Source organism: Salvelinus sp. IW2-2015, unplaced genomic scaffold (genome assembly GCF_002910315.2).
Source record: "Salvelinus sp. IW2-2015 unplaced genomic scaffold, ASM291031v2 Un_scaffold895, whole genome shotgun sequence".
Lineage (NCBI taxonomy): Eukaryota > Metazoa > Chordata > Actinopteri > Salmoniformes > Salmonidae > Salvelinus > Salvelinus sp. IW2-2015.
In genome coordinates, this window is record NW_019942638.1 from 495,932 (window position 1) to 511,726 (window position 15,795).

At 41.6% G+C, this 15,795-nt stretch overlaps 1 protein-coding gene and 1 long non-coding RNA gene across 11 annotated transcripts in view; one reads left to right on the top strand and one right to left on the bottom strand.

Annotated features, from left to right (window-relative positions):
- LOC139024032 (uncharacterized) overlaps positions 1-4,627 on the top strand; it is a 14,581-nt gene extending 9,954 nt beyond the window's left edge. For all 4 annotated transcript variants that reach the window (XR_011475270.1, XR_011475272.1, XR_011475269.1 and 1 more), the window contains exons 6-7: positions 2,049-2,100; positions 4,559-4,627. This is a non-coding gene — a long non-coding RNA (uncharacterized lncRNA). The remainder of the gene's footprint in view (positions 1-2,048; positions 2,101-4,558) is intronic.
- A 186-nt stretch (positions 4,628-4,813) lies between these two features.
- Positions 4,814-15,184, bottom strand: LOC112069077 (endonuclease domain-containing 1 protein). Of its 7 annotated transcripts, none has more exons than XM_070438399.1 (5): positions 15,095-15,184; positions 14,582-14,681; positions 13,313-13,675; positions 6,237-6,502; positions 4,814-5,635 (listed from the first exon to the last, which is right to left on the bottom strand). In XM_070438399.1, exons 3-5 carry the CDS (start codon positions 13,320-13,322, stop codon positions 4,814-4,816), a joined length of 1,098 nt encoding a protein of 365 aa, XP_070294500.1. In that variant the 5' UTR covers positions 13,323-13,675; positions 14,582-14,681; positions 15,095-15,184. The 7 variants fall into 7 exon arrangements, 6 of the variants coding, with proteins under 6 accessions (XP_070294500.1, XP_070294501.1, XP_070294503.1 ...); XM_070438400.1 differs by lacking the exon at positions 15,095-15,184 and adding an exon at positions 14,948-15,088; XM_070438402.1 differs by lacking the exon at positions 14,582-14,681 and having other exon boundaries at positions 15,095-15,173.
- Positions 15,185-15,795: the final 611 nt, after the last annotated feature.

A 15,795-nucleotide genomic window follows, 5' to 3' on the forward strand; every position in this document is an offset into this window, starting at 1 on the left:
TCTACTACAGGCAAGTCAGTCAGAGTCTACTACAGCAGAGGCCAGCTAAGGTCTACTGAAGCAGCGTCCAGTGTCTTCTAAAGCCAGTCAGGTCATAGTCTACTACAGGCAGTCAGTTCATAGTCTACTGAAGCAGGTCAGTAGTCTACTAAAGCAGGCAGGTCAGTAGTCTACTAAAGCAGGTCAGGTCAGTAGTCTACTAAAGCAGGTCAGTAGTCTACTAAAGCAGGTCAGGTCAGTAGTCTACTAAAGCAGGTCAGTAGTCTACTAAAGCGGTCAGTAGTCTACTAAAGCAGGTCAGTATAGTCTACTAAAGCAGGTCAGAAGTCTACTAAAGCAGGTCAGAGTAGTCTACTAAAGCAGGTCATAGTCTACTACAGCAGGTCAGGTCAGTAGTCTACTAAGCAGGTCAGTATCTACTAAGCAGGTCAGTAGTCTACTAAAGCAGGTCAGGTCAGTAGTCTACTAAAGCAGGTCAGTAGTCTACTAAAGCAGGTCAGTAGTCTACTAAAGCAGGTCAGTATAGTTCTACTAAAGCAGGTCAGTCAGGTCTACTAAGCAGGTCAGAGTCTACTAAAGCAGGTCAGTAGTCTACTAAGCAGGTCAGTAGTCTACTAAGCAGTATCAGTATCTACTAAGCAGGTCAGTAGTCTACTACAGTCAGGTCAGTAGTCTACTAAAGCAGGTCAGGTCAGTAGTCTACTAAAGCAGGTACAGTAGTCTACGAACAGCAGCGTCAGGTCAGTAGTTACTAAGCAGGTCCATAGTCTACTAAAGCAGGTCAGAGGTGCTCTACTACAGCAGGTCAGGTAGTAGTCTACTAAAGCAGGTCAGTAGTCTACTAAAGTCAGGTCAGTAGTCTACTACAGCAGTGTCAGAAACGTTATTCTCCTAAACAGGTCAGGTGGTTGTCGTGGACTCACAGCAAAATCAACAAATGGGCTCTTTGTTGTCTTTGGACTTGCGAACAAAGTCAAGGGGAATATATAGTAAGTCTAAATGCTGTTTACAGTGCAGTTCATTCCTAGCGTCGTACTCATGTGAGTTGTAAACACGAAGGACATCATGGTCGAAGGTCAGTAAGAATTTGTGAGGCCTACCATCATCTACGTTAGACAATAATGAGTCATGGTCTACAGTACACCAAAGCCAGCGTCCCTAATCCACTTGAAAGTGGATAAGAGTCTCAAGGATTTTCAACGAATTGACGTTCGTGTAAAAACTCCAGTACTTAAACAGAATGACAAAGCAAGATAAGAATTTTGGCGCCTCATTTACCACCCAGCTCTTTAGATCATTTACATAACATCACAATATATGTTTCTCGTTTCTCGGTAGTTAGCCATTTCTCTAACTTTCAAAAGACTGTAGGGGTAAGTGGCTGTTTTTACACAGGCAACCGCTTAGAATTCTTATCACTAACAAGACATAGTGCTGGTCAAGCCGATCTACTACCAAGCGCACAGCTCGTGCTCAGTTTAAGAGGTCATGTCTCTGATTGATTTTATGCAAAATAATCAGTTACTGTAAAAAAAGCAGAGTCATATGCAGTCAGTTTAGGTTCTACTTACAACAGCAGTCAGGAGGTGCGCAGAGTCTACTAAAGCTGGTCAGTACGTCTACGCTAAAGCCAGGTCAGGAGTCAGTACGTCTACTATAAGCAGGGTCAGGCATAGTCTACTACTAAAGCAGTAGTACCCAGTATGTTCTAACTAAAGCAGCAGGTCAGTAGTCTACTAAAGCAGGTCAGTCAGTAGTCTTACTAAAGCAGGTGTCAGTAGTCTACTAAAGGCAGGTCAGTTCAGTATCTACTAACAGCAGTCAGTCAGTAGTCTACTAAAGCAGGTCAGGGTCAGTAGTCTACTAAAGCAGGTCAGCAGTAGTCTACTAAAGCAGAGTTCAGGCAGTAGTCTACTAAAGCAGGTCAGTCTAGAGTCTCTAAAGCAGGTCAGTCAGTAGTAGTCTACTAAAGCAGGTCAGGAGTCTACTAAAGCAGGTCATCAGTAGTTCTACTAAAGCAGGTCAGGTCAGTAGTCTACTAAAAGCAGGTCAGGTCAGTAGTCTACTACAGCAGGTCAGGTCAGTAGTCTACTAAACAGGGTCAGTCAGTAGTCTACTACAGCAGGTCAGTAGTCTTACTAAGCAGGTCAGGTCAGTAGTCTTACTAAGCAGGTCAGGTCAGTAGTCTACTAAGCATCAGGTCTAGTTACTAACAGCAGGTCAGCGTCAGTAGTCTACTCTAAAGCAGGTCAGGTCACAGTAGTCTACTAAAGCAGGTCAGGTCAGTAGTCTACTAAAGCAGGTCAGGTTCGGTAGTAGTCTACTAAAGCAGGTCAGGTCAGTAGTCTACTGTGCTGATAGTTCAGAAAGTATTGTCATTAATAGTGAATGTTGATCACAGCGTGAAACTCAGGTCAAGACTAAACCAGGTCCATTATTACCTGCTTGACCTGATGATGTCACAGGTTCCTGGTGGTTATGTCACTTACATCATCATCACCACTCAGACAGAAACATATGAGTATACAACAAGGCCAGGCTTACATAGGTCTGCTAATTATACCTATTGACCCCCCCAGGCTCAACCGTAAGGGGGATAGGAAACTAACACACAATCATCAATCTAGTAGATCTATCAATGATGCTAACCTGTTTCATTCCCCATCAGACTTTGAAACCCTAATACCTTGATGGGCTAGAACGCTCGTGTCGGTTGCGGGTGGTTCTGCCTGGTGTAGCCTGGAGCAGTATTTCATAGCGATTATTGTAGAACCAGTTATATTTTAGGGAACAGAAGGAGTCTGCTACACCCTCACACTCGCGATATGCTTGGCGGGATGCGCGTGTTACGGAGGACTTAAACAGTAGCAGTCTTCCAACAGTCCGAGAGAGATATGATGCAGGGCTAATGTTTATCCTGTTCTATTTTTGGATCAAAGGCGACTCTTTGTTGCTTCGTCCCCAGTACTTTGCTGCCGGGCCACCAAGCTTGTCCGCTGGAAGCCGTGTTTTCACTATTGGCAGAGGGTTAGCATGTCCACAGCGAGGAATATCTAGGTTATAAAGTTCGAGGCATCGTTTAATCAGGTTTGTTGCATTCTTGACCCCGTACAAAGTCTGATCCAACGGCTGCTCGCTTCGGTTTTCTTCAGGGGAAACTGCCTATCCGGAGTCATCCACATTATCGGAGCCTTCTATCACTTTACCGCAGCCCATTGTTTATTAACTACTCTATTCAAGTCCTTCTAGATAAAGCTGCCCTTTCCATGACTTTTTTGCACTCTACCGTTCTATGTCCAGCTCTTCTCCCTGAATTTAGAGGATAACACTGACACATGCATTACTATGTAGGATTTAATACGATTTAGTATGGTACTTCCAACGATCACTATTATAAGGGTATATAAGTGTATCTGTATTAATGAGATCTTTAGTTCTTAAGTATTGCCTAATCATCGAGTCAGTAACCAGTGAAACCTTAGATATTTAGTATTCCCTTGAGTTTGCACCCCTACTGAATTACTCAATAGCTATTAAAAGTTTTTCTAATATCATTCGTACGGAATCTGTCTATCCAACCTGTCATTGTTTAGTTGGAATTGTACTGACAGTGATATTCAATCATTATCTGATTCTATTGTCTACCATTTCACGTGGGCTAAGTCGTATTTATCTCTACCTTTTAGTTTAATAGCTAGTGCTTAACAAGGTCATTCAGAATCTTCTTTATCAGTTTAATGCACTGAACATGTCAGTCACTATTTATCACGAGTTTTTCTAAGGCTGTTGTAATCTCCTTCTCTCCTCTTTTTCCGGTGTTCTCTGTCCTCGTATTCAAGTCATTCTGTTTAGCTGTCATCACCATTTTACAGGGGCTAGGCAGATTTAATGATTCGTATTATTATTCACGTATGCCTCGATGTGCGGTAGTTTAACAGGTATTCAATACTACTGATTACTGTCATGATTCTCCTATCTTAGCAGGGCTGTGTTATATCTTCCTAAGGTAGTTGGTACTATTCAAAGCTCTTTATCTTCAAGTTATGTCACTCATTTTCAGCGGCTGTTGTTTTTCCCTTAGGGTATAACGATAACGGCTATATCATTAAAAGTCTCTTTATTACGTTTTCTACTGTCATGCAATTCTAGAGGACTGTAAACTTTATCCCTAATGTAGTGATTTGTGATTCAATCTCTTACTTAGTGCTATTCACCAATTCAGAGCATGCCTAATATAGTCTATCCCTGATAGTTAGGGTATTTCAATGCTCTTTTTCACTTGTCGATTCTTCTCCAATTCCAGTGGCTAAAAGTCTGTTTTCAACCTATGGTAGTAGTAGTTCTGTGTATTCAATCTCTTTACTTGTCATTCTCCGATTTACAGGGCTGTGTATTTCTCCGTGGTGAATTGATAATTCAATCCTCTATTTACTATACATTCTTCACATGTCTAGTGGCTGTTATTTTCCCTGTTGGCAGATTACATTAAACTACAATAGTTGTGGTAATTCATCTCTTTTTATCTGTCATTCACCATTTCAGGGCTGTGGTTTAGCAGGTCAGGTCAGTAGTCTACTAAAGCAGGTCAGGTCAGTAGTCTACTAAAGCAGGTCAGGTCAGTAGTCTACTACAGCAGGTAAGGTTAGTAGTCTACTAAAGCAGGTCAGGTCAGTAGTCTACTGTGCTGATAGTTCAGAAAGTATTGTCATTAAAAGTGAATGTTGATCACAGCGTGAAACTCAGGTCAGACTAAACCAGGTCCATTATTACCTGCTTGACCTGATGATGTCACAGGTTCCTGGTGGTTATGTCACTACATCATCATCACCAGCACAGAAACAAATACAACAGGTAGGTAATAACCTTTGACCCCAACAGAGGAACAGACACAGTCATCATCATAGACACAATGATCATGTTCATCCCCCCCATCCCCATCCTTGAGGGGAAGCGCTGTCTGAGTATCAACATTTAGACACTTATTTGGGATCACCAGGACATCATCATCATTATGCCTGTTCAGCTTGTCAAACAGTTCTGCGAAGGTATTTGAGGTCTGATCTGGTAACAGCTGGACACCATCACCATACTGCTTGTTCAGCTTGTCAAACAGTTCTGCGAAGGTATTTGAGGTCTGATCTGGTAACAGCTGGACACCATCATCATAACCCTGGTTCAGCTTGTCAAACAATTCTGCCAAGGTTTTTGATGACAATGTTTTCTTCTGGTCCTCCTTTTCCCCCCCTCCGGCCACCAACTGTCTGTATTCACAGCAGAAGGTTGTCCACTGGATGTTCACTCGTTTGTTCAGTTTGTTGTTGTTGTTGTTGTTGTTGGGAACTGCTCCAGTCACCACATAAGCTTCTATATTCCTGTTGTTACTAAAACAGTCCGTCATCAGCTTTTCTCTGACATTTCTCTCCATTTCCTTCCAGCTGCCATCGTTGAAGGACACCACCTGGGGAACGATGTTGGTCAGGGTAAAGGTGGACTTCTGAGTATCAAGGTCATGAGCATGTGAATTTGGGAAGAGGTGACCTCTGGTCACATCTTTACTTGGTATTGAGTTAATATAGTCGGAGTTCCCAGCCTGGTATGGATGATCCACCTGCATTTCATGGTTGTTGTTGTCGAGCTGAAGGAAACAACAGTCATATATTCATTAACAAGTTTTCTGTACAGTAACCTCTATTTTATTGGGGGGGGGGGGGTCACAATCCATTGTACTCCAGCTGCCCCCGTTGAAAGATCTTGCCTGGGGAACGGCGTTTGTCAGGGTGAAAGTGGACCTCATTGTATCATCATCAGGTGCGTACGAACATGGGAAAAGGTGGCCTCTGCCCAGACCCAGGTCGTTATTTATGTAGCCTGATATCTTATATCTATATTATTATTATGCACCTTCACCTCATGTTGGGATTTAATCTCTTTTATATTTTTATCTTCAAGCTGCAGAAAACATCAGTCAGACATTACAACTCTAACTAGTTTAGACATTACAACTCTTTAACTAGTTCACAATTTAACAATCCAGATTTAAGCTGAAAGTGGTTGCAACACATTATTGTCTCAAAGATACTGATATATAGCAGTAAATAAATACACATGTTTAATGAATAGAGATTAGTCCTACCTGGGGCTCCATCATCCAGGACTGACTAGGTAACATAACTGTCTGTGATATATACCAGTAAATAAATACACATGTTATGTTATATGACAAACATTAGTCCTACCTGGGGCTCGATCATCCAGCGATCTATTGGTCGACCTGATGTATAACCAGTGAAGGTGTAGGCTGAGAACACAGGGATCCTGTTGGTCGTGTCGTAGAGAGTTGCAAACATGTAGAAGTTTTTGTACTTCTGGCAGATCGGCTTGTAGCGGTTCTGGTTCTGGCCCTGGTTCTGGACTGTCCCATCATACAAAATACCTGGGAGATTTGGAGTTGACCCATTCAGGAAGAACTTATTGCACTGTGGAACAACACTGAAGTTCTCCACTACATGAGAGAGAGCAGGAGGAAGGAGAGAGAGAAGGAGGAGAGTAGAGAGATGATTCAATACCCCCATCATCACCTGAAGACTGTTCACCACAGAGACAAAGATGAAGTTACAGAGAACAGTTGGTAGACTGGAGACTGTTGAGCTGAGTCAGGACAGACTGCTTTAAATAGGTTTTCAGAGACTCCTCCTTCATGTGTCAAGACAGAAAGAGTTGATTTGCATAAACTCCTCTGTATGTTTCCATGGAAACTGCTGTAACAAATAACATGTGACTCACCTCCTGTAGTTTCTAACACGTATGGACCCAGAACTTAATCACACAAGAGTATAGTTCTGGGTGAATGAGATTAGACTGCTCTAAATAGTGACTGCATCCACACTTTGGTTCTGGTAGAACAACGTTTTAGGATAAAAACATGACTTTACTCAGCATAGAGTCTGTCAGAAGATACACATCACACAATTACAACAGAGGGACTGTTCTGGAATTACGGTTGCTGGAGATCCACATTCATTAATATCCCACAAGGTTAGCGACTCTGACTCAACAACTAAAAAACTCAAGTAGTAACATTTGCATTTCACATACATTACATCACATACACATCACATACTAGATACAGATATGTTTCACACTGAATGAAACGGAGGAAGATGTTTCATTCATTAATTAATACAGTATGGATGTTTCATTTATTGGTGTTGTTGGAGGAAGATGTGTCCAAGTTTATTACCAGTTTATTACCTGGTAACTGAAGTAGTTTACAGTAAGAGTTGACACAAGGCTGTGTATGTAGAGTTAGAAAATGTGGTTCCTAACAACACTGTGGTCAGAGCAGCACTGGACTGTTTAACACCTCAGACTCAGCAGCTGTAGATTCTTCAGTTGAGGCCTTTTCTCAGTAAGAGTAGAGGAGACTGGGGACAAACTAACACTTTTAGACTTTAGTTTATTATGAAAACATTATTAAGTTAGATTAATAATATTTTTATACAAACAACATATCTCAGCTACCATTACACACTAAGTATGTTCCTAGGACGTACCAGTCATTTACAATTCAACCGAGTGGCGGATATTAAATGTTACAATTGACCAGTAGGTGAATGTTCACAGGTAATAATTTAACAAAAAGAGAAGCAGCAAGTATATTTACTTCAGGGACTCAAAACCCTTTTTCTTCTTCAATAAACCTAAAAGTCATCAATGGATTTAAACAAACCTCTTGGTCATGTAGAGACACTAACAACCATTATCACATTGAATAAGAGCTTTCTACCTGGTTTCTAATTGGACTTATTTATCTGTTACAACTGACCCTGTGTTACTTTGTTCCCCAGTCTACCCTACTTCATGTATAATATTTAAAGTGACTGCTTCACTTAAGTAAAAAAAAAAAAAATACTTCAATGACCATAAAAATGTTAAACAGCTGAAGCAGGTCACACTATTTTACTTCTTGTAAAATTACCTTTGTAGTTGTGATTTAAAGATGTGGATGTTTATTTGCTAATTGTTTACATAAAGTGTTGCCTTGAATGTTGGCTTGTATGACATGATATACTATCAATAATTTCTTATTTCATGAAACAATAGAAATCCTTTATTTCCAGGTTCATCATTCAGTTAGATAATGTTTACCCAGTGGCATCCTGAGACATTTATAAATCATGAGAGAATAAAATATTAAAATCCCATTTCTAAGCTTCTCATTTATTGTGTAAAAACTCACCAGCATTTTTGAGGCAGAACTTGGAGACAGGAAGGACATCACCCTCTTCTGGTCTTCTCCCCACCAGGGAAAGGACAGGTGATGAACTGTGAGCTCTGTAGGAGGCTCCTGGTTGGGTACTGTGGTAGTATAAATACACATATCAGAGGTACTGTGGTAGTAAAATACACATATCAGAGGATGCTGTGGTAGTATAAATACATATAGAGGTACTGTGGTAGTATAAATACACATATCAGAGGGTACTGTGGTAGTTAAATACACATATCAGAGGGTATGTGGTAGTATAAATACACATATCAGTGGGATGGGTACTGTGGTAGTATAAATACACATATCAGAGGGTACTGTGGTGTATAAATACACATTTCTTGTTGTATAATAGGGGAGCATGGGGTCGGAGAAATGGGGTCGGGGAAAATACTTTTACAATGACAGAGTTAGGGCCTATTTTAAATTCCTCAAACACGTCTGTGATGGTTTCTTGTAAATGGCCTGGAGGTCTGATCACCACATCCCAGGAAGAGAAGTAGACTGACAGTAGGTTTACATTTGATTTGTCACCCAGTTCTAGTTCATATTCCCTTTCCTGAAGAATTGTTTTCCTGACAAAAATATATTGACGGTCTTTATCCAACCTCCCTTGTGTTCCAGTCTTGACTCTAATTATACCAGACAGGATCATCTTCATACAGAGGAGTTTATCCAACCCTCCTTGTACTCTTGACCACTAATTATACCAGACAGAATCACTTTCTTCCACATATCATCACAGAAAAGTTTATAAAGTTAATAATTTAGTTAGATAATGTTTACCCAGTGGCATCTTGAGACATTGATAGATCATGAGAGAAGATATATCAAAATACCATTTCTAAGCTTCTCATTTAATTATGTAAATCTCACCCCAGCACATTCTGAGGCAGAACTCAGAACTGCTGAGTATATTTTCAGTAACTGAAGTAGTTCACAGTAAGAGTTGACACAAGCCTGTGTATGTAGAGTTAGAAAATGTGGTTTACAACACTGTTGGTCAGAGCAGCACTGGACTGTTTAACACCTCAGACTCAGCACTGGACTGATTACACCTCAGACTCAGCAGCTGTAGATTCTTCAGTTGAGGCCTTTTCTCAGTAAGAGTAGAGGAGACTGGGGACAAACTAACACTTTTAGACTTTAGTTTATTATGAAAAAATTATCATTAAGAGGGTTTATCCAACCTCTTGTCAGTCTTGACCATAATTATGCCGCGCGCCCGCGCCGCCCCCCAGACAGGATCATTTCATACAGAGGAGTCTTATCAACCTCTGGTTCAGTCTTGACCATAATTATACCAGACAGGACTCATCTTTCTACAGAGGAGTTTATCCAACCTCCTTGTCAGTTCCTTGAACACTAATTATAGGCGGGCCCGGCGCCCCGGGCCCCCCCCGCGCCGCGCCCGCCAGAACAGGACTACTTCTAGGCCAGTTCTCTGTTTACTTCGTTTACACATCTTCTTCCCATATCATCACAGAAAGTTAATCAGTCTTAGATAATGTTTACCGAGTGGCATCCTGATGCATTGATAGATCATGAGAAAAGAAAATTATTAAAATGACATTTCTAAGCTGCTCATTTATTATGGAAAACTCACCCCGACATTCTGAGGCAGGAAGGACCAGCACCTCTCTCTGATCTACACGCCACCAGGGCAAGGAGAGTGATGAAGCGGTGTAGTTCTCGTGGAGAGCTCTGGTAAATAGCATCCGGTTCAATCTACTGCTGCTTCTTGTTGAGAGATGCCGCGGCTCCTCTGGACGTCACCGAGCTGCATTTAAGGGAGAGAGAGGAGAGAGAGAGGCAGGAGGACATCACCCTCTTCTGGTCTTCACCACTGGGCAGTTAGCAAGCTGGTGGTGGTATCAGAGGTCCTGGGGTAGATCACCAGGCGACGGGGCCGAACGTGAGGCAGGAGGGAGCGCTGGAGGTACTGTATGTCCAAGGGTTCATACACTAATACATACAGAGAATACATAAAGTGACAGATCAGTACTAAGCTTCTCAGCACATGACAGCAGATTTACAGCATGAAGGTAAGTGACAGATACTAGATTTAGTTTGTGTAATTATAGGACAAAGAATGCATAGGCCTTTTATGACAGATAAAGGAAGGAGTGTCATAATGGAAGGGGTTTCATCTGTAAAAAGTCCACACTGAATTTAATGGAAAGCTGTGTACCATTCAATACATGGACAAATAGTAAGATTAACACAATGCATATCTTGCCATTATTGTTAAGTACTTCATGGTTGCAGATGCCAAGGGAATTGAATAGCTACCTAACATTGCAATACATTGCAGAACCATATTTCATGTGTAGATTGAAATGCAAGGCAAATGTTACGTTCCACAGTTTGTCTGTGTGTTGTTGGGTTTGGTGTGTATTTTCAGGAAATGGCGTCCTGTGTTGGCTGTTGGTCTTAAAAGTTGTTGAAAGTATTTTGTAGCCTCTTCCTGCAGAGGTATGTGTATGCCATAGGACTGAGTGTTTTTGGTTTATTTAAATTGTTCAACTAAGTTTGAATTATTCTGTTTCATTTGTTCCCAGAGGGGAAGGGGAAGGCACCTTGGGAGTGTTTAGGCAAGAAGGCCTGCGGGGCATACATAACCGTAGTATTGAATCTGTTCTATGCACTAGGTAAGACCTGGGCATCACCCTCCTGTATTTTGGTTAGCCGCCAGTTGGTGCTAAAGGTTAGGTAAGCTGTGGGAAGGCAGGTAAGGTAGGAGAGGGGACTTTTACTTTCTTTGCTTTGGTTCAGTCCAGCCAGTTTTCCACCTTACGTGTTTAGGAGAATTAGATTCCCTGTAAACGGTATTTTTCCCTGCCGTCCTTTCCCGCACCTACGATCACATACCTTTTTCACTCCACGGGGAGTTGAGTTGTAGCAGGGTGTTGCGTTCCCTCCTCCAAGAGACGTACGTAACAGCAAATATCACGATTTCTACCCCATTAAACTAGATAACATAATACATGTATTAGCTAATCCATGACTGATACATGTTGAATAAAACTGTTATACACTGGAACCGAAAATAAACTACTGTACAGTAGCATGCTAAAGTTACTGTACTGTAGCCTGCATCACGTAAACACTATTTCACAACTTCACAGACGTCTTACAACATACAACAAAGCACGAATATAAGCGATAGTGTGCATTAAAATAGCTACGATTGTAAAAATACTATTGAAAATGCAGACAAGTAGCCGCTGATTGTACCAGTAGTTACCGATACCAAACCAATGCTACGGGTATCATAGGTAGATGACTGCAGAGATAGAACTGTATAATGTTTTCAATTCACTTTTCCATTCTTCTTACAACTTCACAGATGTAGCATTAAGATGACAATCCATTTCATTCAACCTTATTAAAGATACTTCCTCTGTAACTCTCCGTTTGATGTAAACAATGATCCGATGAGGGGAAAGTGTCATGGCCGCCGTTTGCTTTTGGGGCGGAGCTAAMGTCAAAGGGCGAATATGATTGGACCACACGTGATTGGATACGGTTCTTTGAGACTGTCTCGCATTGCCATTGGTGGATTATCGCTGGTTGAGACTGGCTAGACATCCGGTTGGCCTTAAACAGGAAAATAATGCGCAAAAGATTATAGCAAATTCGTGAAGCATCCTTATTTTGTCCCGCCTTGTTATTTTTAGACCTAAAGCTTAGTTTACTGTGGTGGAGAAAACAGGGATTTATGTGGATGTTCGCTGTCCTATAGTGTCATGTTGGATAAGTGCAACAGGACGGCTGAACTAAACCTAAATCAAGTCACACACTGTGTCCCAATTGACAACGATAAAAGGCAGAATTTCAAGGCAATATGTCAGAATTGTCGTGTTTTAATCCCAATTAAACTGCTGATTTAAGGTGTCGTTATTTGATTGATTTTGAAAGCCTGGTCGATGTATCCTTCACCGGGGAGGCTATCCCATAACACCCTGCGACAAGTAGCGGAAATGATTTTTAAAAATGTCTGAATTAACCGGTGACAAAGTCCCCGGTTTGGAGAAAATGTTCCACAGCGAACATAGCGAATAACTTTGAAATGTACGTTTATTTATTTACCAAATTGTTTAAATGCCTTAATCAGCGAAGGCCTCGTCGATGTTTCCTTCGCCGGGGAGGGTATCCCATAACACCTTGTGACAAGTAGCGGAAATAAAAAATAAAAAATGTCTGAATAAATGGCGGACAAAGTCCCCGGGTGGGAGAAAATGTTCCAGAGGAATAGCGAATAACTTTGTGAAATGTACTTGTATTTATTCACCAAATTGTTTAAAAGTTCAACAAATGACTTTCATGTGAATTTTCTATTCAAATGTTGAGTCAGTGCTTTTTATCAGCCCGCTAGCCAAGCTAAGTTGGCATCGGATCCAAAAACTAGTTAGCAGGCGATCTCTTCCTGCATATCAGCTGTTAAGAGATGAACTAAACTAACCAAGTATAAAGTCAGCAATGTGGCAATTGTGAAGACCCAGACATTTTTTAACCCTGAATTGAGGAACTTGCTGGTCAGCTAATGACAAATGTAGCAAATCTATAAACATAATTCAGAGANTCTCAGTAAGAGTAGAGGAGACTGGGGAACAAACTAACACTTTTAGACTTTAGTTTATTATGAAAAAATTATCATACAGAGGAGTTTATCCAACCCTCCTTGTCCAGTCTTGACCACTAATTATACCAGACAGGACTCATCTTCATACAGAGGAGTTTATCCAACCCTCCTGGTCCAGTCTTGACCACTAATTATACCAGACAGGACTCATCTTCATACAGAGGAGTTTATCCAACCCTCCTTGTCCAGTCTTGAACACTAATTATACCAGACAGGACTAACTCTAGGCCAGTTCCTCTGTTTACTTCAGACACATCTTCTTCCACATATCATCACAGAAAAGTTAATCAGTTAGATAATGTTTACCCAGTGGCATCCTGATGCATTGATAGATCATGAGAAAAGAAAATATTAAAATGACAATTTCTAAGCTGCTCATTTATTATGGAAAAACTCACCCCAGCACATTCTGAGGCAGGAAGGACATCACCCTCTTCTGATCTTCACCCCACCAGGGCAAGGAGAGTGATGAACTGTGAGCTCTGTAGGAGGCTCCTGGTAAATAGCATCCGGTCAATCCACTGCTGCTTCTTGTTGAGAGATGCCCGCCGGCTCTCTGGAGTCACCAGCTGCATTTAAGGGAGAGAGAGAGAGAGAGAGAGGCAGGAAGGACATCACCCTCTTCTGGTCTTCACCCCACTGGGGCAAGTTCAGAAGCCTGGGGTGGATACAAGGGGGCCTGGAGTAGATCACCAGGGACAGGGGCCGAATGTGAGGCAGGAGGGAGCGCTGGAGGTACCTGTATGTCCAAGGGTTCATACCTTATACATACAGAGAATACATAAGTGACAGATACAGTACTAAACATTCTTAGCACCATGATAGCAGATCTACAGCATGAAAGGTACGTGACAGATACTAGATTTAGTTGTGTAACTAWAGGACAAAGAATGCATAGGCCTTTATGACAGATACAGGAAGGGAGTGTCATAATGGAAGGGGTTTCATCTGTAAAAAGTTCACACTGCATTTATGGAAAGTTGTGTATCATTCAATACATGGACAAATAGTAAGATTAACACAATGCATATCTTCCATTATTGTAAAGTATTCATGCTTGCAGAATGCCAAGGGAATTGAATAGCCTACCTAACATTGCAATACATTGCAGAACCATATTCATGTGTAGATTGAAATGCAAGGCAAATGTTACGTTCCACAGTTTCTGTGTTGTTGTGGGTTTGTGTGTATTTCAGGAAATGGCGTCCTGTGTTGGCTGTTGGTCTTAAAAGTTGTTGAAAGTATTTTGTAGCCTCTCCTGCAGAGGTATGTGTATGCCATAGGACTGAGTGTTTTTGGTTTATTTAAATTGTTCACTAAGTTTGAATTATTCTGTTTCATTTGTTCCCAGAGGGGAAGGGGAAGGCACCTTGGGAGTGTTTAGGCAAGAGGCCTGCGGGCATACATAACCCGTAGTATTGAATCTGTCTATGCACACTAGGTAAGACCTGGGCGGATCACCTCCTGTATTTTGGTTAGCCGCCAGTTGGTGCTAAAGGTTAGGTAAGCTGTGGGAAGGCAGGTAAGGTAGGAGAGGGGACTTTTACTTTCTTTGCTTTGGTTCAGTCCAGCCCAGTTTCCCCACCTTAACGTGTTTAAGGAAGAATTAGATTCCCTGTAAACGGTATTTTTCCCTGCCGTCCTTTCCCGCACCTACGATCACATACCTTTTTCACTCCACGGGGAGTTGAGTTGTAGCAGGGTGTTGCGTTCCCTCCTCCAAGAGACGTACGTAACAGCAAATATCACGATTTCTACCCCATTAAACTAGATAACATAATACATGTATTAGCTAATCCATGACTGATACATGTTGAATAAAACTGTTATACACTGGAACCGAAAATAAACTACTGTACAGTAGCATGCTAAAGTTACTGTACTGTAGCCTGCATCACGTAAACACTATTTCACAACTTCACAGACGTCTTACAACATACAACAAAGCACGAATATAAGCGATAGTGTGCATTAAAATAGCTACGATTGTAAAAATACTATTGAAAATGCAGACAAGTAGCCGCTGATTGTACCAGTAGTTACCGATACCAAACCAATGCTACGGGTATCATAGGTAGATGACTGCAGAGATAGAACTGTATAATGTTTTCAATTCACTTTTCCATTCTTCTTACAACTTCACAGATGTAGCATTAAGATGACAATCCATTTCATTCAACCTTATTAAAGATACTTCCTCTGTAACTCTCCGTTTGATGTAAACAATGATCCGATGAGGGGAAAGTGTCATGGCCGCCGTTTGCTTTTGGGGCGGAGCTGTAAGCATGGCGAAGTATGATTCGCGGACCATCATCGGGGTGGTTGGCTGTAACGGTTGTTTTAGCTAGCACTTGTCTACGCCATTGCATTGTGGGGGTGAATTAGCACTATTTGAGGACTGGCTTATCAGATTCATCCAGGTGTCTGCGGCTTAAAACAGCGACCTCGTAATGCCGCACAGAAGATTCAATAGATAGACAATTGTGAAGCAATCCCTGATATTTGTCCTCCCCTACGCTGTGGTGTTTTTTATAACCCGACAGAACTTGAGTTGTACGCCTGTAGGTGGGAAGAAAACAAGGGATTGCCTGGGAATGTCTCGCTGCCTGCTACGTATAGTGTTGTGAAATAAGCGTGCAATGACAGGGCACTGCGTGAACTCAAAACCTTAAATTCCAACGCGTCACACACTGTAGTCCCAAATCGACAACCGATGAACAGCAGAAATTTCCGATGGCAAAGTACACTGTCAGAAGTTGGCGTGTCTCTCCAATACCCATACTCAAACTGCTGATTAAAGTGCTGCTTCAGTTACTGTTTCTTGATTCCTTGAAGGCCACTCGTCGATTTGTTGATCCTGCAGCCAGGGACGAGGTAGTAA